We start from the raw sequence: 19,715 nt of genomic DNA, 5'->3' as shown, positions 1-19,715 counted from the left end.
TATAAATACAGAATAAAAATATTTTAAATTCTTTAGTAAAAAATATCTAACGTAGAAAAATTTAAGGCGTTAAAGAATGTAGTTGGCCATCCAAAAGTTATGTCGCATATAAAATATAGATTGAGGAGTACTAGATTGAGAAGGATGACGCGTCAGAACATGATAGGAGGAAATCGAAAAGCAGAGAAAAAACAACAACATTGCAGCAGGTGTCCGTCTCAGAGGTCTCATGCTTTCGAGTCCGTCATCTCTGTTTTTCTTTTTTTCTTTTTCCCTGTTTTCTCCTTCCTTCCTGACTTCCATGGAAACACTGTTTGTTTGCTTACAAGTGAAAACACGTAAACACCCTTTCTAAGATTTCGCCTTTCCCTTTTGCATTAACACGTTTTCCTTTTCACTTTTTTCTTTCCCTCTAAAACCTCACTGCCAATAGCTAACCACTCCATTTTAGTCTCTCTTTACTGCCTCCCAAAACGTTTTTTCAGGAGGTAATCACACACACTCGCTCTGTCTAGATGTGCTTATATCTTAATGGTAGATAATTAGGCACTGAAATGCCAAAGGATTGTACTTCTGTTTTCCCATTTTTTATTTGAAAGATTAGATTATTTTTTTTCGATTTATGATAAAAAGTATTGAATTGTCGGTTACGATTTTGATATCAGATCTGGGATTTGGGCAGGTTGATGTATATGATTGGGATTTTTCTTACATTACCATAGATCAGATCACTCAGTATGAAAGGTGGTCGTCTTGCTGATGCTTACTCTATGTACAAGCGTGCATCAACTAAAGACCAGTTCATTGATTATGAAGACAGAGAAGAAAATCTAGGTATGCCTTATACTGTTTTCTATTTATTTGTGTTGTGCGAGCTCTTTTGCCAGACAGATCCAAGATTTAGAATCGGTTAGCTCCAAATGCAGCCTATTCTAGTACAATTTTTTCGTTTTTTTTGGATATGTATATATTGTACGAGCAGAAAGGAGCATGTTAATTTTGCTGCAAATTCATCCGGGGTGCTCACGAGATGGTTTTTTTTTTTTAGGTTAATGTTAGATCATGCCAAGATCTATTTCTCTCTGTTGTTCCAAATGATGAAATCATAAAGTTGTTATTTTTATTAAGATTTGGCCAACTTGATCGAATGATGTCATTCATTTTCCAATTAATAGTATTATACTCTTCTAATGTACCATCAGCTTTGAGACAACTATAGGACATAACATAATAAGGATATAATTTTGTTTAAATTGACTTTTGATTCTTCTTCCTTGTGTCTATTTAGATCGTACCCAAAATGGTGTGTGGAAAGAAATTGGAAACCCCTCATGGAAGCGGCCGTTGCCGCATATACTGGTGGCAATTATATCATCACTCTTGTTTGGCTACCATCTTGGGTATGACTCAAGTTTAGTTTCTTTCATAAATCCTACCTTTTTAGTTGGTTGAACATTGACCTTGTCTACTATTTCTTTTTTTCCAAACTTGGCATTTTATTTTGGTTTTGCTTATTCAGGGTGGTTAATGATACTCTAGAAAGCATGTCTTTGGACCTTGACTTCAGTGGCAGCACCTTGGCTGAAGGTACTATACACCATATACCTTAAAGATTCCCCCGCGCCCCAGCTCCAGCCACCTGAACTTCTGTGTCTTCGCCTCTCTAGGCGGCTCCTTAATTTTGAGTCGGTGGGGGCATCCACTACTCATTTGTGACAGTGCATGCTACATTTTTGATAAATATAGATATAATTTTTTATTTTTATTTTGTTATATATAAAGAGGTTGAGTCCAAGGCAGTGATGTTAGTCGGACCTATTGTCTAATACTTGCATCTGCCCTTGCTTCTTCAAAGAAGATCCTCTTCATCTAGCTGCTTAGTTCATTGCTTACAGGGTCCATCTGATATGATAATTTTATTTTCAACTGAAGGTCTAGTTGTGAGTACATGTTTGGGAGGTGCTTTTTTGGGCTCCATATTCAGTGGTTGGATAGCAGATGGGGTTGGTCGTCGGAGAGGCTTTCAATTGTGTGCTCTACCAATGATAATAGGTGCTTCTATGAGGTAAAACCTTGAAAAACTTTTTACTAGCTATACTAAGGCCTTTTCAACTTGAAATGCTACTGTTTACTTTGTAATACCGTCCAAATATTGTGAAGTCTTGAGTCCTCTTCTATTCATTGTATAACCTGACTAGGATGAATGGATGTTTTAAAAGAAAGTGTCTAATCCCTTAGGGGATGTTTAGTCTTGCTATCTTTTGCATTGGCAAAATTTCCTGCAGACTTATTCTTAAGAGTCTTGTAAAGGTTGTTTATATGGCCTGGGGTGTTTGAGTTTTCTTTTCCTGTTTAAGTTATTGAATTATATAAACTGGAGTGAATACGAGAGGGTGAAATCAGAAACTCTTAATTCAATTTTATTTCAGTACGAGTTTCCGGAAATTAACTGAAGGTTCTTCAACTGCATAAATGTAGTGCTGCAACAAATACTCTTGGAGTTATGCTTCTTGGAAGGTTATTTGTTGGAATAGGAATGGGCCTTGGTCCTGCTGTTGCTGCTCTCTATGTTGCAGAGGTATGTGATATTATCTTTTGCTCGTAATTCTATCTTTTTAGTTACATTTAATTTGTTTGACCAGGTTTCACCAGCTTTTGTTAGAGGCACTTATGGGAGTTTCACTCAGATCGCCACATGCCTTGGGCTCCTGGGATCTCTTCTCATTGGAATTCCTGCCAAGGATACTTCTGGTTGGTAAGGATTGTGTGACCTTTATCTTCTTTTTTTTTTAATTATTAAAATCAATTGGTAGGTCTGGCTGATATGAATGAAAAAAATGTACTATTCCATTTTATCCAGTCACTGTTTGGAATAAATTGCCTTTCTTCAGTTTGAGACTGCTAAACTGCTTTTTACGGGAGCATATTTAGAATAAGTCGATTATCTTACATGTTTATAGCATTCCGTTAATTACAGGGTGATGTGTAACTATAACTACTTCTAAAATGATGTCACAGGTGGCGAGTTTGCTTTTGGATATCCACCATTCCTGCTGCATTACTTGGTGTTTTGATGGAATTCTGCGCTGAGAGTCCTCACTGGCTTGTTAAGGTTGGTTACTCGGCTCTTGAATCATTGAGTGTCTTGCAGTGGATAGAAAAGTGGCATTAGCAAATTCAGTTTTTTGTGAATGTTGCAAATAGTAAAATCTGCTGACAGTTCAAATTCACTAGGTCATCAATCTGCTTACAATCCATATGTGGGCAGTTCATTTATAAACTACTGCTTGGTTCCTGTCTTGAATATATATTCAAATCTGTTCTATGTACTCATACTCTAAATTGTACCACAGTCCATCGAAGGTTGGGTGAATGAACATACCGATTATTTTAAGCGTCTTTCCACGTGAATGAACATACCGATTATTTTAAGCGTCTTTCCACGTCCCTAAAGCAGAACTTGTCCATTTTTCTTGGGCCTTGGCTGTTTTAGGTGAATCCCCAGTTACTGAATTTCATTCTTATTGTGATATTGTGATGTTGTTTGACTTGACACGGAGTTTAAGCAAGAAAGAAACACTTTTGAAACTTCTGGTCTAAAACAAGCCATATATGTTTTTGTGGCTATAAATCATCTCATTAAGTGTAAAATGAGCATTTTAGTGTCATTCTTTTTTGGACTGACTAAGTAGGAAAGTGTGTCACATAAATTTGGACAAATGGAATATCTATTTAACCATGTTCTCGTACAAGCAACATAAAGAAATAACTGAAGGCGATATAATCTGCACAGCTTCTAACAACATTATCCTGGTTGCTTTCTCTATACATTGATGGGCTTGTGAGCTTCCTCTGCACAGTAACTTAGCAGGTTTAAGTACAACTCTACTATTGAGAGAAACATTATTGGTTCACTCCTGCCACAATTTGTCTTAGGGCCCTGATACTTGATGTAATTCTAGATGCAGAAACAATAAATTGAACCACAATTAAACAAGCCAGATAAGATACAAGGATATGATTAAGAAATAGAAATGAGGGGAATAGACTTTAGAAGAAAAGAAGGTGTAATCTAACAATTAATTTATATTAATCATTAGTTTCAATCCAAGGGGAAGAGAAATGAACTCATATCTTATAGTATCCAAGAAAGGTTCAATGAAGAGATACTAGAGAATCCTCCCATAAACTTCACACAAAGAGTATTTCTCTATCTTCAAACTTAGCTAATCCTAGTATGAAGACTTAAAAACTATTTATACTAGTCTTGCAAAAATACCTAAATTACAAGAATAATCAAATTATTAAAGGGAAAATTACACCTAATAGACCAATTGTGAAACTATTTACCCAAATTGGACCCAACCCAAGCTATTTACCCTTAATAGATTCATGATCCAAAATATTTACCCACTTACCCCACTTTTTTTCTTCTAATTTCGCGCATGACGTCATGCTGATGTCAGCATCATTGCTCCTCTTTGATACCATCAGAGTGTACTATACTCTGATGATATCAAACAGTTTCTTCTTAATACCATCAGAGTATAATATACTCTGACGGTATCAAGAAGGAACAGACAGTGCTTTAGTGAAACTGCTTGATACCATCAGAGTATATTATATACTCTTATGGTATCAAATGCGCGAAATAGTGAAAAATAAGGGGTATGAAAGTAATGGGGTATCCAATGGTAAATAATTTCCTTTTTTGGGGTATAAAAATAATTATCCCATTATTAAAATAGCCACTTGAGCGTGTAGTGGCCTTGAAGTCTTCCGTCCATGCTTCCTTTTAAGTCCCCGAACTCATGAGGTTGAAAGAATGCTCCAAAGTCCTTGATGACCTTTGTGGTTATCACTTCCCTCATAAGTTTATTTGAGCATGTTATGAACTTTAAAAGCTCTTTTAATGAATCTTCCATGACACTTTGAGCTCTTCCTGGATGATTGGAAGCTTCCATATCCAAGATAGCCTACACCCTCGTTGTTGATATCAATCTTGCTACCTCAATTTGCCCCAATACTACAGTCAAGACTACACCGTATTCATACCGTAAAAAAGTTAGCATGTTGTACTTATCAAAATAAAAGCTGGTATATTATTATGGTGCTTCTATGCCGGATCTTCTTGAATTAATGTCAATTCTGTGTTCTATCATTTGCAAACACTCAGCAGCTTATGGCTCTCTTATGTAACTCACATTTTGTCTCTGGACTTTATTTAGAGAGGGAGAATTGATTTAGCTGAAGAAGAGCTTGAAAAGCTTATGGGAGCATCACATGTTAAATATGCCATTGCAGAAATGTCAAAGACAGACAAAGGAGATGAGGTGGATAATGTTAGGTTCGGAGAGCTACTGTATGGTCGTCATTTTAAAGGTATAATTATTGATGATGTGTTCTCATTCTGTCAATATTTTCCTGTGTGAAAAAGTTGATGAATTTTTAACTTTTGCTGTTTGGACAGTGGTTTTCATTGGGTCTGCCTTATTTGCTTTGCAACAACTATCTGGAATAAATGCTGTATTTTATTTCTCTTCAACTGTTTTTAAAAAGGCTGGAGTACCTACAGACACTGCAAATACATGTGTTGGGATTGTAAATTTAACAGGTAACATATCCCCTCTCTACACAAAACATGTATAACACTCTTGAATCTGTTAGTGATTTCTCATTTCACTGTTGTCTATAACATCTACAGGGTCTATTATTGCAATGATTTTGATGGATAGGCTTGGAAGGAAGGTGCTTCTAATTGGGAGTTTCTTGGGCATGGTAACCTAATCTTGTTTGCTCAATCCGATATCAATCAGTAGGAGCATGTAGTTCCAAGCATACGTCTGCACTTACCTTGGCTGGTCTTAGAATCGTGTCACTATATTTTTCTTTCGCATGCTTAAACTTCTGAGATGTTTTTGGTGCAGGCAGTTGCAACAGGTCTTCAGGTAGCAGCTGCGAGTTCATTTGTACCAAGCTTTGCAGTATTATACCTATCAGTTGGTGGGACCCTACTGTGAGTAATCCACTTCAAGATTGTTGTTGTAGTAGTTGATGCATTATTGATAGGAAGGACTAGAAATGTTCGTTATACTGTAATGATTAGATAACTATCTGAGACTTATGACTCCTTCCTTCTGGGAAAGTTTATTCTTTGTCCAACAAAGAGAAGTCAGTAAAGCAGCTAAGAGATGAAGATAAGTAGTTCCGGTACTGCTTCTGTGGATGACAGTTTTCAATTGCATACTAGAAAGAAGTGTCATTATGTACTTGTTAACTGTTGACTCTGGTTAAATCAATGAAAGATGAGAGAATTTTATGCTATAGGTAGCTTTGCTGACTATTAAGAAGATAATTACAAATGCACTAAAGCAAAGGCTGGTTGATTTCTTTCAATAATGGGAGATTATTTATGTTAGGTATGTGTTGGCATTTTCTTTGGGTGCTGGTCCAGTCCCTAGCCTCCTGCTGTCAGAGATATTCCCTGGCCGGATTAGGGCAAAGGCAATGGCTTTATGCATGGCTGCGCATTGGGTACTTTCATCCTGCTCTTGATATTTTTGTTTTTTTGCAAATTATTCTCTTTTCTTTGTCCTTGGATGAAGAATATCAAACATGTAAGGATCTTTAGAACTTTGTGTCTGATTACTCTGATCAGTATATGACACAACATATTGTTCTTACGCGAACCGTTCAAGTCTTAATAACTTCTCATATCAGATTCTTCTTTTGGTCTTTCTTTTGCTTCTTCCTCTTCTTTTTTATTGTGTGTGTGGCACATCTCCCATTGGGTACTATATGTTCTAGATGGCACAACGAGTCGCTGCTAAAATGAAAGCATCAGCCTAAATGTATGCAGGAATTTTCATCCATCATAAATCACGGGGTTTGAGTACCGTGCAACATTGACCCTCGGATATCAACAAAAATACTATCCATCACGAGTAAGAGAGCTGTTCTGTCTGCACATTGCATCACAAAAGGATCTCCTTGTTCTAAGCAGCCCCCCCTCCCCCTCTTTAAACTGCCAAGAATCAGAAAAATAAACCATTTAAAGTGATGGGGGAATCTAGGGGTATCCTCATTCATCCCAAAACCTTTAATGCACAGTATTCATTTTGTATTCTTAACTTCAAATATGAATCTAATCTTTGCACATGACCAACCCTTTGATTCTCTGACGAGGTGTTGGATGGTCAAAGTGTTTTGTGCTTAAAATAAGTCTGCCCTGAAGACTTTTGAGTTTTGACATTATTTAAGGGAGATCTAAGTATATACTGTTCTAGATACAAATTGATATGAGATCATCTTTTACATCTCAAAAAGGAAAAAAATGAGATGAGGAGTACTACTTCTGTCCTCATTCACATTGTAGTTCATGCGTGGTTCAGCTGCAGCATAATTTTAAAGTGTTCTTGGCACTTGCCTTTTTATTATAATTGTTGTGTTGTTATCATAGCTTTTGTTTTATCTGAAATTTCAAGAAAGTATCATATATTTTGTTAGACTGATGCTTTAATTTTTCATCTTTTCTTTCCCAATGTATTCTCATAGCGTATTTTGCTCTTTAACAGGTCATCAATTTTTTAGTCGGCCTTCTGTTTCTGCCGATGCTTGAGCATCTTGGACCACAAATTGTATATGCAATCTTTGCCAGTTTTTGCTTGTTTGCAGTGGGCTTTGTGAAAAAGAATGTGGTGGAAACAAAAGGAAAAACATTACAGGAGATCGAGTTTGCCCTTCTTCCGTCTCACTAGTTGGTGACTAGATCACACCCTATACTAAGTTCAGATTGGAAAATGTTAAGGTCCTAGTGATATCCAAATTCTTTGCTATAGCTATTTCTTGATTTGTGCAATTTTGGAGTGTGTTCATAGGCAGGAAAGGCAGCAATGACGAACAATCAAGATAAAGATTGTGACAAAGCAAGTTTTCATAGGACAATTGTCACTGCATATTTTTGCTGCTTCTGCTCACTCCACTGGTCGATGACTATTGTGTGAGGGAGCATGCATCTGCCTCAGCCAGTAGTAGATCACATATATACTACAGAGTACCTATTGTTGCTATTTTTGTATAGCCTTTCTTTTAATTGTTGCCTTGATCTGATTTTTGTAATTAGCATGGCACAGAAAGGCTGCTCTGAACATTCCTTACAGAAATAATGTTACAGATTTTAAAGTAGTAACATACTAGTAGGCTTGGTAGCTTTGCTGTAACTAGAAAAATTGGTAGTATTGTCGTACACAATTGATTAATGTTGCTGAGATTTTTCCATATTTATCTTCAGCAATGATTCTGTTATGTTGCTATAATTTCCAACTAGTAGTTAGGAAGCCAAACTGTCAACTATTTGGATCATCCCCATATTTTCTCAATAGAATGATCTACTCTAATTCTCTAGTTGGTGTTTGGTACGAAGGAAAATGTATTTCCTGGAAAATAAGTGATTTTTAAAATGTACTTTGGTGTTGGCAAGTAGGCAGAAATTATTGTATTGAGCATTTGTATATAATCTAGGCGAACATGTCTGGAGTGTTCATTTTTTGGTTGTACCATGTATGCAAGATACAGTTTCGTGATCATGCCATAATGCAAAGCATGTACAATCTAGTCATATGTTGACTTTATTGTTATATAATGATGATATAAACGTGTCTTGTTATGTGAAATAGTGGCTAATTAGTATGGACATTATTTATTCAGTCTGTTTTAATGCACTACACGTCTCTACATTGTAAGTTGACTTTGAATAACTACATTCCAGAATGTTGTTATCTTTCCGTTCATTTTCTAAATTAACGGCAAGTCCTACATATGACCTTGGGTATTTTCCTAGCATAGGGATAAAGATTGACTCTGCAGAGAATACGTGAAGAGTGAAATCGGATACGAGGAAAGTCTAAATAACAATAACAATAACAACATATTTGGTGTAATTTCACAAGTCAGATTGTCAGATCTTACCCCTACTACAAGATATAGATATTGTTTCCAAAATACCATCGACTCAAGTGTGCAAATCAAAAGGAGGATAGTCTAAATATGTACAACAAAACTGAAACTATTAAAAAATGCAAATCAAACAAACAATATTGAAAAGGAAAGTTATACTGATCCTCCTCCCAAGATGTAACTAGCTACCAAACTTGCCTAGTGGCACATGAATACATAGCCAACTTGGAATAAAATGGTCTTGGAAACTTCCAATAACGAGACTCTATATTTGAAAATTCATATTCTATTTTACCCCCTTAATTTTGTTCATTTCTATGATATTGATGATACTATAATGTGAAAAGGACACTTTTGACCACAGCTAATCTGAATAATCTCTCATTGATTGTTTTTTTTCCAAGTCAAAGATGCCATCCACTCTGTACATATCACACAAAAACCCTTTCCTACATATATATGAAAGAGCTCATTGATATTTCTTCATCCTATACTAAGGTTTAATTGCAAATTTTTCTGGATACAATGGGAAGAGTTGAAGCAAATAATGAAGGAGAAACCTCTCAGCCAGAGAGAGGTGAACCAGTTCCTTCACAATCTCAACAGTACCAAGGAGTACAAGCTGTACATCAGTCACCATCACACTTACCAATTGGAGCTCCTTGGAGCACTGGCTTATTTGATTGTCATTTGGATCAAACTAATGGTAATTAGAATTTTATCTCGGTACCAACTATTTATGTGCTACTATGCTGATATTGTGTTCTGCTTTTGCCAATGAAATTTTATTATCTTTTCTGCATTTGTTATATAGTTACTTTTAGATTGTTAAGGGTGATGCAATTTATTGATCAGTTGATGACAAATGTTCTTAAAGTTGTTGATCTGCTTCTAAATAACATTCTTGTTTGTGTAGCTGCTATGAAAAACATTTGTTATCATAAAATCCTTGATCCGTCTCTAACAAACATGCTTATTTTGTGAGGCTGTTGTGATAAATGTTTACTGACTTAAAATCGTCCAATTGCCTCTACAGAAATTCTTGTTTGTGAAGTTGTTATGACAAACATTTACTCACTTAAAATCCTTGATCCTCTTCTAAAAGATCATTCTTGTTTGTTGTGCAGCTGTTATGACGGCATTCTTACCTTGTGTAACATTTGGACAAATAGCAGAAGTCCTTGATGCAGGACAAATGAGTAAGTTGTCAAGTCGCCCCCCAAATACTTTTTATACTGTCAATATATAGAAGCTAAACTTTTTCCCTTTTTATCCTTTCGTTTCGAGAATAAACTGTGGTTGCTAGCTTGTGCTATGAACTAATACTAAAGATTCTTTTTTTTGTGTGTGATTAATGCAGCATGCCCTTTGGGGACTTTCATATACATGCTGATGATGCCTGCTCTTTGCTCTCAGTGGATCATGGGCTCAAAGTATAGAACCCAATTGAGACAAAGATATAATCTAGTGGAAGCTCCTTATTCAGACATAATTTCCCACATGTTCTGTCCATGTTGCTCTCTTTGTCAAGAATTCAGAGAGCTTCGGAACAGGGGACTTGATCCCGCTCTAGGTATGTCACACATAATACAATTAATATTGTACTGTGTGTATCGTTCATCTAAAAGTTTAAACTAATAGATGACGATGAGATTCTAATTCACAATCTTAACATTGTTCTAATAAATGTTGTGCAGGGTGGAATGGTATAGTTGCTCAGCAGCACTATGGGAACCAACAAGTGAATCAAGCACCTCAAGTACAATCCATGTCAATGTAAAATTCAAGATTGTGATTCTTTATTTGTTTGATTTGAGGTTGTAGTGTGTTAGTCATTTTTTTTTTATCAACAACCAGATTCTGTTCATGTTTGAAGTTGTATCCTTAAAACTCAACCATCTTGTTGGCTGTGTTGATTGTTTGAACTATGTCTTTAGAACTTCATTTCGATTTAGATTATTATTTTACTCGAAGCAAGGCCTCTGGTCTATGTACTTGCTACAAATAACACCACCAATCAACTATCCATCAATCCCAAACTAATTAAGATCAATAACAAGAATCCTCTATGATCATTATGCTTTATGTGAACACATTTTATTCCAAATAATATGACTAACTAAAAAAAATATTTGTTCACTAGGAAGCATAAAAACCAAGCCAACAAGAAAAAGAGTTCCATGCTTCCACAATGTATATGAAAATTGAGTTTGCAATGGACCAAATGAAGATTTGGCATCTATTCGATGGACCGGATTAATTTCATGCCTAATCTTATCTTTACACAAATAGTTATACAGATTTACTGTTTACTTTTTCTAGTCGGTATAATAAAATTATTCACGATCACACACATATTATACATGAATTATACATATATTATGCATTCATCGGCTATTTTTAGTTTAACTCTTGGATGGACAACTATTTTAAGTTAATTCTTCAATCTTACTTGTTAAGAAATTGAACTACGGAAGTACTAAGTATACTAGTTGGGTCCCTAACTTGGGCCGCCATATTTTTCTTGTCGTCCTTCTTTTACTTTATTTTACGTCTTCAACATTGTCATTTTCTAAAATTTGTTTGTTTAGAATGGACGGAAAGAAAATAGCAAAAAAATTCATAAGTAGCGCTATTAGCGTCCGTTTTTACAATATATAGTGAAGTTTTATTTTATTTTTAGATATACAGATATGTGTATGTTATATATCGTCTATAAAAAAGTTGAAAAAAGTTCTAGCTGGCAATTTAGAATTTAAACTATATAAAAATTAATAAGGAGGCCGAAAACCCTATTTATGTTTGTTATGTGCACATATATATAAAGTTTCCATCAAACTTGAATCTGCAAATTCATGATTAAATGCACTATATATAGATGGTAGATTAGTGCAGTATAGTCAAACATAGAATTAATGTTTAGATATGTTTCATTCACTTTAAAATTTAATCATTTAACCTATCTTAATTAGTGAAATTAACCTAAACACTTACTAGTGAAATCAGAAATTGATAGTACATTCTTTACAACTTTAGAGAACAAGGACATATATACGCTAGTTGTTTGTTGGATATAACATTGATGTTTTTTTTGGATATTCTAAATCACGGTTCTTTCCTCCTAATCTTTTAAGATAGTTCTATAATTGGGTTTCCAGCTACTGACTGACAATAGACAGGTCCATTATCATCATTATATTCCAAACAAATAAACACAATAAGGAATAAAGTTAGAATGAATATATTTTGTTTGATATAATACCATAAAAAGGTAAAAAGAACTAGTAGTACTTGTCTCAATGCAATACTTGTTGGGGTCTATTATATATAATATAGTATATGCTATCATTAAGAGAATATCTTATAGTTAGATTTTGTTTCCAGGTAAGTTGAATTAACCAGCTGGTCATTTGATGGTAGATCAAGAAAATTCAATACTCTAATTAAAACTTGTACGATGCTTGTTGGATATATCCAATATTGTAGCTGAATTAAATGATCGATCAATTCACCATGCATAAATAATAAATTGACTGAATGTAGAAAATCTTTTTCTATTGGAAGATCGGTTTTTACATAGAATTATTCGTTACTGACTATTTTCAGCTTCAATATTAAGAAGAACGTTTCATTCATTATGAAATAAAAAGTGATTTGACGCATTAGTAAAACGTTCGGCCGCCTGGCCACTTACAAATAAAAAGTGTTAGTAAACTGTATTGTAAATATTAAAAACAGTAACAATAACTAAAGGTAATAAAATACAGAATCTGAAAAATTAATGCAGAAACAAAATCGAGCCCACTGAATGCACAGTGTGTCCTTAAGGAAATTATTCCCCTCAAAGTACCTGAGGTTTTGGAATCTTTCCTCCCAGGATAGAACGATTTACTCACCAAAGTAGAGGTACTGCAAATCTTTGATGACTGCGAACCACTTGAAGGATGTATATCACACGATTTTAGGAAGTGCAGAAAGAAGAAGAAGAAGATGTTATTTCAGAATTTTTGTATGGAACATTCTGAGGATTAACAGATATATATATAGACTGTTTACACCTTTTAAGAAAAGGCACCTGTTGGGAAAAGGTTTGTCTGTTGAGGAAAAGTTTGCAACTTTTCGGACAAGGTTGCAACCTTTCAAAAATCCGTTGGAAAAAACGGAGGGAAATTTTAAATTAATCCGGGAAAGAAACGGGTCGCGAGTCACGATTTTTTCCACTTAATTAATTAAATAAATAAATAATATTAATTAATTAAAAATTTAAAGAAAATTTGGTCCAAAAAAATTATCAATCAATCGACCAAATCCAAATCCAAATCCAAATCCAAATCCAAATCCGAATCCGAAGCCGAAGCCGAAGCCGAAGCCGAAGCCGTAGCCGAAGCCGAGCCGAGCCGAAGCCGAGCCGAGCCGAGCCGAGCCGAGCGAGCGACGACAACGGCGCGAGGGGAGACCCTCTTCTTGACCCTTTAGCAACATGAAGGAGTGCTTCTACTTTTAAGTAGGAGACTTTTCATTTCCACCACCTATGTGGGACCAAAGCTTATTTAATAAAGCAAGAGAGAACATATCATTTCCTCTTCACTTCTTTTTCCCTCAATTTCCCATTCAACCTATCAATTAAACCCAACAATCCCCCCACATGAATTGGGAATGTCTACAAAATAAAGGAATGCACGGATAAGTGTGTGATATACAAGCGAAGATTAATTGCATCTGGATAAGTAGGTTTCCTTTTGAACTTTTCATAGTGAACTTATATAGGATATACTCGATCAATCGGTAGATGCGATATCTTTGAACCGTCGAACTTTGTTGTATAACTAGACAACATAAGTCACACAATCAATCATCAACAATCTATGGTTCTCACGGTTGTGTTCGTTTCAGCCATGAACACCGCCTGGTTTCGTGAATGCATAGAGAATGGGCCTTTACCGTCATTCCCCTTGAAGCGGCTTATACTTCACATTCACATAGGTGATTTCTAAACGTGTAGTCCTATAGACACACTATCTAGTCATTTTCCATCATATTTAGATAATCATTAAAAAACCTTTAAAGCTTTATTAACTCATTAAAAAGCCTTAAGGTTTTATCCTTTGTTTCTGAACATTGTCATCATCACGAGAATGGGTTGAGTTATTTGACAATGTTGAACCATCAATCATAACTTTGTTTGATCTCTTTGAACCTAGTTCTTGGGATCTCTAGTCTACTAGGTAGAGTTACCGCCATGTTGACTTGTCCTAGGCCTTAACCCCATTCCCCTCGATGATCTTTCAACAGCTTCTCTAGATAAGCCTTTTGTTAGTGGATCCGATACATTATCTCTTGACTTTACGTAGTCAATAGTGATAACACCACTAGAAAGTAGTTGTCTAACAGTATTGTGTCGCCGTCGAATGTGACGCGATTTTCCATTATACATAACATTTCCTGCCCTCCCTATTGCAGCTTGGCTATCACAATGTATACATATGGGTGCCAAAGGTTTGGGCCAAAATGGAATATCTTCCAAAAAATTTCGAAGCCATTCAGCTTCTTCACCAGCCTTGTCTAAAGCTATAAATTCAGACTCCATTATAGAGCGGGCGATGTATGTCTGTTTTGATGATTTCCAAGACACTGCTCCTCCACCAACGATGAAAACATATCCACTTGTGGATTTAACTTCAGATGATCCGGTGATCCAGTTTGCATCACTATATCCCTCAATTACTGCGGGATATTTATTATAATGCAAAGCATAGTTTTGGGTGTGTTTCAAATACCCCAAGACTCGTTTTATTGCCATCCAATGAGTTTGATTGGGATTATTCGTGAATCGACTCAACTTGCTAATAGCACATGCTATATCTGGTCGTGTACAATTCATAATATACATCAAACTTCCCAAAACTCGTGCATAGTCCAATTGTGAGTCACTTTTACCTTCATTCTTTTGAAGTGCAAAACTTACATCAATTGGAGTTTTTGCAATATTGAAATTTAAATATTTAAACTTATCAAGTATATTTTCAATATAATGTGACTGTGATAATGCTAGACCTTGTGGAGTTTTATGGATCCTAATTCCTAAGATTAAGTCAGCAACCCCTAAGTCTTTCATGTCAAATTTGCTGGCAAGCATACGTTTCGTAGCATTTACATGGGCAATGTCTTTACTCATTATCAACATGTCATCAACATATAAACAAACAATGACTTCATGATTTGGAATATTTTTAATGTAAACACATTTGTCACACTCATTAATCTTAAATCCATTTGCCAACATTGTTTGGTCAAATTTTGCATGCCATTGTTTAGGTGCTTGTTTAAGTCCATAAAGTGACTTAACAAGTTTGCACACTTTCCTTTCTTTACCTGGAACTACGAAACCCTCAGATTATTCCATATAAATTTCTTCCTCCAATTCTCCATTTAAGAAAGCCGTCTTAACATCCATTTGATGAATTTCAAGACCATATACAGCTGCAAGTGCCACTAACACCCGAATAGATGTTATTCTTGTTACCGGCGAGTATGTGTCAAAGTAATCAAGACCTTCTTTTTGTCTATAACCTTTGACCACAAGTCTTACCTTATATTTATCAATAGTGCCATCAGCTTTCATTTTCCTTTTAAATATCCATTTTGATCCTAAAGGTTTATTTCCAAGAGGAAGATCAACCAATTCCCATGTATGCTTATTCAAAATTGATTGAATCTCACTATTGATTGCCTCTTTCCAAAATGCTGAATCAGAAGAAGACATTGCAGCTTTAAATGTTTGAGGCTCATTTTCAAGCAAGAATGTCACAAAATCTGGTCCAAAGGAAGTAGATATCTTTTGACGTTTGCTACGCCTTGGATCCTCTTCGGTTGATTTACTTTCCTTTTGAACTTCTCTTGGTCGTTTAGATCTTTCACTTGAGGATTCACTTTTAGTTTTATACGGATAAATATTTTCAAAAAATTCAGCATTATCTGATTCAATTACCGTATTAATTAATTTCAGGATTGTCTGATTTGTGAACCAAAAATCTACAAGCTTTGCTATTTGTAGCATAGCCAATAAAAACACAATCCACGGTCTTTGGTCCATTTTTACCCTTTTGGGCAAAGGAACTTGGACCTTTGCTAAACACCCCCACACTTTGAAATATTTCAAGTTGGGTTTTCTTTCTTTCCATAGTTCATATGGAATAGTTTGTGTTTTGCTGTGGGGTACTCTGTTGAGTATTCGATTAGCTGTAAGGATAGCTTCCCCCCACAAGTTCTGCGGTAAACCGGAACTTATTAATAAAGCATTCATCATTTCTTTTAATGTTCGGTTTTTCCTTTCCGCAATTCCATTTGATTGAGGTGTGTAGGGAGCAGTAGTTTGATGAATAATTCCATATTCTAAACATATCTTTTCAAAAGGAGATTCGTATTCTCCACCCCTATCACTTCTAATCATTTTTATCTTTTTATTCAATTGATTTTCCACTTCGTTCTTGTATTGCTTAAATGCATCAATTGCTTCATCCTTACTATTAAGCAAATATACATAACAATATCGAGTGCAATCGTCAATAAAAGTTATAAAATACTTCTTTCCACCACGAGTTGGTATAGACTTTATATCACAAATGTCTGTGTGAATCAATTCTAAGGGACTAGAATTCCTTTCAATAGATTTATAAGGATGCTTAGCATACTTAGATTCAACACATACTTGACATTTTGATTTATTGCAATCAAAGTTAGGCAATATATTTAAATTAATCAATTTTCGTAAGGTTTTATGATTGACATGTCCTAAACGTGAATGCCATAAATTATTTGACTCAAGTAAGTAAGAAGAAGCTTGAACTTTATTATCATCAACTACCATTACATTTAGTTTGAAAAGACCCTCAGTGAGGTAGCCTTTTCCTAGATACATTTCATTCTTACTGACAACTACTTTGTCTGAAACTAGAACACACTTGAATCCATTCTTGATAAGAAGGCCGACAGATACCAAATTCTTTCGCATTTCTGGAACATGATACACTTTGTTCAGTGTCACCACCTTGCCGGATGTCATTTTCAGAAATACTCTCCCATATCCTTCAATCTTAGCAGTTGTAGAATTTCCCATATAGATCGTCGCATCAGGTGCTGTAGGGGAATAAGTAGAGAAGGCTTCTCGGACTGCACACACATGCGAAGTAGCTCCCGAATCAAGCCACCATTCTTTGGGATTACCTACTAGGTTGCATTCTGATAGCATTGCATACAAATCATCGATACCTTCTTTATTTTCCACCATATTGGCTTGTCCCTTTCTCTTATCCTTTTTCGGAAGACGATAATCTGGAGCTTTATGTCCAACTTTCCCACAATTATAACAATTGCCCTTGAACTTTTTCTTGTTTTGCTCCTGATTCTTTCCAAAAGGTTGCTTCCTTTTCTTATTCTTTGGAGCAGCATCTTCAACGATGTTCGCTCCCATAATTGTTGAATTTCCACGCGACTTCTTTTCTGCTGTTTTGTTATCTTCCTCAATCTTGAGACGAATCACAAGATCTTCCAACTTCATTTCCTTGCGCTTGTGCTTTAGATAATTTTTGAAATCTCTCCACGAAGGAGGCAACTTTTCTATCATCGCAGCCACTTGAAATGCTTCATTAACTACCATACCTTCAGCAATAAGGTCATGAAAAATAAGTTGCAGTTCTTGAACCTGGGTTCCAACAGTTCTGCTATCTATCATTTTATAGTCTAGGAACTTAGCAACCACAAATTTTTTCAAGCATGCGTCTTCAGTCTTGTACTTCTTCTCAAGTGCATCCCACAATTCTTTAGAAGTTTTCACAGCACTGTAGACATTATACAAATCATCATCCAAAGTACTTAGGATAAAGCCCTTGCATAGAAAATCTGCCTGTGTCCATGCCTCAGTAATCATAAATTTTTCATTGGCCGGCATATCATCAGCGGGCACAGGAGGGTTTTCGTTGGTGAACTTCTGCATACCAAGAGTGGTAAGCCAAAAGAACACCCTTTGCTGCCATCCTTTGAAGTTGGCTCCAGAAAATTTTCTTGATTTTTCTGCTGGTGGCACAGAAGTGCGGCTTGTTGCAGCAACAGTCGCAGAAGTAGTAGCAGTATCACTTGTCATTTCTTTTCACTGTCAAAATAGATAAACTGTCTTAATATTTCAGAATATTAGACCTTTTACAAAAAACAACGATGAAGTTTTTATACTCTTCAAATCATTGTACAAGTATGAACTTTAATATTCCAACGAAGTTTTTATACTCTTCAAGTCAGAATATTTATTTCATACGGAGTAGAAAACCACACAGGTTTTAGTCTTCAAAAGTATAATATAGTTTAATCAGAAAAACAAAATAACGATAATTTCCTTAAGATTGTTAGTAAACTGTATTGTAAATATTAAAAACAGTAACAACAACTAAAGGTAATAAAACACAGAATCTGAAAAATTAATGCAGAAACAAAATCGAGCCCACTGAATGCACAGTGTGTCCTTAAGGAAATTATTCCCCTCAAAGTACCCGAGGTTTTGGAATCTTTCCTCCCAGGATAGAACGATTTACTCACCAAAGTAGAGGTACTGCAAATCTTTGATGACTGCGAACCACTTGAAGGATGTATATCACACGATTTTAGAAAGTGCAGAAAGATGAAGAAGAAGATGTTATTTCAGAATTTTCGTATGGAACATTCTGAGGATTAACAGATATATATAGACTGTTTACACCTTTTAAGAAAAGGCACCTGTTGGGAAAATGTTTGTCTGTTGAGGAAAGGTTTGCAACTTTTCGGACAAGGTTGCAACCTTTCAAAAATCCGTTGGAAAAAATGGAGGAAAGATTATCAATCAATCATATCAATTGACCAAATCCGAAGCCGAAGCCGAAGCCGAAGCCGAGCGACGACGACGACGACGGCGCGAGGGGAGACCCTCTTCTTGACCCTTTAGCAACATGAAGGAGTGCTTCTACTTTTAAGTAGGAGACTTTTCATTTCCACCACCTATGTGGGACCAAAGCTTATTTAATAAAGCAAGAGATAACATATCATTTCCTCTCCACTTTTTTTCCCTCAATTTTCCATTCAACCTATCAATTAAACCCAACAAAAGGTTGGGGCAGGGACAGGTATAGGCACCATATTATAACTTGCAAATGGAAATTGAAATTGGCCACAATAACCGGGGTGGATTGTCAATGTAATATATGTATATTCACACGAATCAACTAGTTTTTGTGAAAAATTATATATTACTATTAAGAAATTTATTAACTATTTAATGATAAATTCAATTGTTATTATATATTAATAACTTGAGATTGCTATATATAGAAATTCATAAATTTAAATTTTTTGAATTAAAAACTTCGGCTACTGTCCATTCCAAACTGTCACTATCTGGCTTTGAAAAAGAATTCAAAACACATTGTTAGTTCTTTTAAAAAAGTACAAGTAGACAATATAATGCTACTATCTTTTTAAAAAAAAATAACTATATATGTTTTAGCTTGATCATGAATTGATGATTGTATTGAACCATCTTTAATCATATACAGTTCTTTTTTTCTTTTCATTGTTTGTTAATCATCTTAAATAATAATTGTCAAAGCCTCAAATCTTTTACAAACATTTCACTTTTTGGATGTCCCAAGACACTATTGATATTAAATAATGAATGCATAATTGCTTCTTGACTTTTTAACATTGCCATTAACACACAAGTACATATATCCCAGCACGAA

General features: G+C 35.3%; 2 protein-coding genes across 5 annotated transcripts; both read left to right on the top strand.

Moving 5' to 3' along the window:
- Positions 1–159: 159 nt before the first annotated feature.
- On the top strand, positions 160–8,275 carry LOC129899490 (probable plastidic glucose transporter 3). Of its 4 annotated transcripts, none has more exons than XM_055974478.1 (14): positions 160–224; positions 683–834; positions 1,289–1,400; positions 1,520–1,587; positions 1,933–2,065; positions 2,479–2,578; positions 2,643–2,755; positions 3,019–3,112; positions 5,229–5,382; positions 5,471–5,614; positions 5,705–5,778; positions 5,928–6,016; positions 6,420–6,534; positions 7,575–8,275. In XM_055974478.1, exons 2-14 carry the CDS (start codon positions 738–740, stop codon positions 7,755–7,757), a joined length of 1,476 nt encoding a protein of 491 aa, XP_055830453.1. In that variant the 5' UTR covers positions 160–224; positions 683–737; the 3' UTR covers positions 7,758–8,275. The 4 variants fall into 4 exon arrangements, with proteins under 4 accessions (XP_055830453.1, XP_055830454.1, XP_055830451.1 ...); XM_055974479.1 differs by having other exon boundaries at positions 192–209; XM_055974476.1 differs by lacking the exon at positions 160–224 and adding an exon at positions 233–488.
- Positions 8,276–9,290: 1,015 nt separating this feature from the next.
- LOC129899542 (protein PLANT CADMIUM RESISTANCE 8-like) lies at positions 9,291–10,914 on the top strand. Its single transcript, XM_055974544.1, has 4 exons — positions 9,291–9,661; positions 10,083–10,154; positions 10,316–10,528; positions 10,653–10,914. The coding sequence occupies exons 1-4, from the start codon at positions 9,481–9,483 to the stop codon at positions 10,733–10,735; spliced, it is 549 nt and encodes a 182-aa protein (XP_055830519.1). The 5' UTR covers positions 9,291–9,480; the 3' UTR covers positions 10,736–10,914.
- Positions 10,915–19,715: the final 8,801 nt, after the last annotated feature.

The sequence above is a fragment of the Solanum dulcamara genome, chromosome 8 (assembly GCF_947179165.1).
Source record: "Solanum dulcamara chromosome 8, daSolDulc1.2, whole genome shotgun sequence".
In the NCBI taxonomy this organism is placed as follows: domain Eukaryota; kingdom Viridiplantae; phylum Streptophyta; class Magnoliopsida; order Solanales; family Solanaceae; genus Solanum; species Solanum dulcamara.
This window is presented reverse-complemented; position numbering and strand designations above follow the sequence as displayed.

Bases quoted from the DNA above. Each gene is read 5' to 3' on its own strand.
- LOC129899490 (XM_055974478.1), top strand. From the start codon at position 738: ATGAAAGGTGGTCGTCTTGCTGATGCTTACTCTATGTACAAGCGTGCA. The intron at 5,615-5,704 runs GTAACATATCCC...TAACATCTACAG, and splicing joins TGGGATTGTAAATTTAACAG to GGTCTATTATTGCAATGATT. The intron at 6,535-7,574 runs GTACTTTCATCC...GCTCTTTAACAG, and splicing joins TATGCATGGCTGCGCATTGG to GTCATCAATTTTTTAGTCGG.
- LOC129899542 (XM_055974544.1), top strand. From the start codon at position 9,481: ATGGGAAGAGTTGAAGCAAATAATGAAGGAGAAACCTCTCAGCCAGAG. The intron at 10,155-10,315 runs GTAAGTTGTCAA...TGATTAATGCAG, and splicing joins CCTTGATGCAGGACAAATGA to CATGCCCTTTGGGGACTTTC. The intron at 10,529-10,652 runs GTATGTCACACA...AATGTTGTGCAG, and splicing joins GGGACTTGATCCCGCTCTAG to GGTGGAATGGTATAGTTGCT.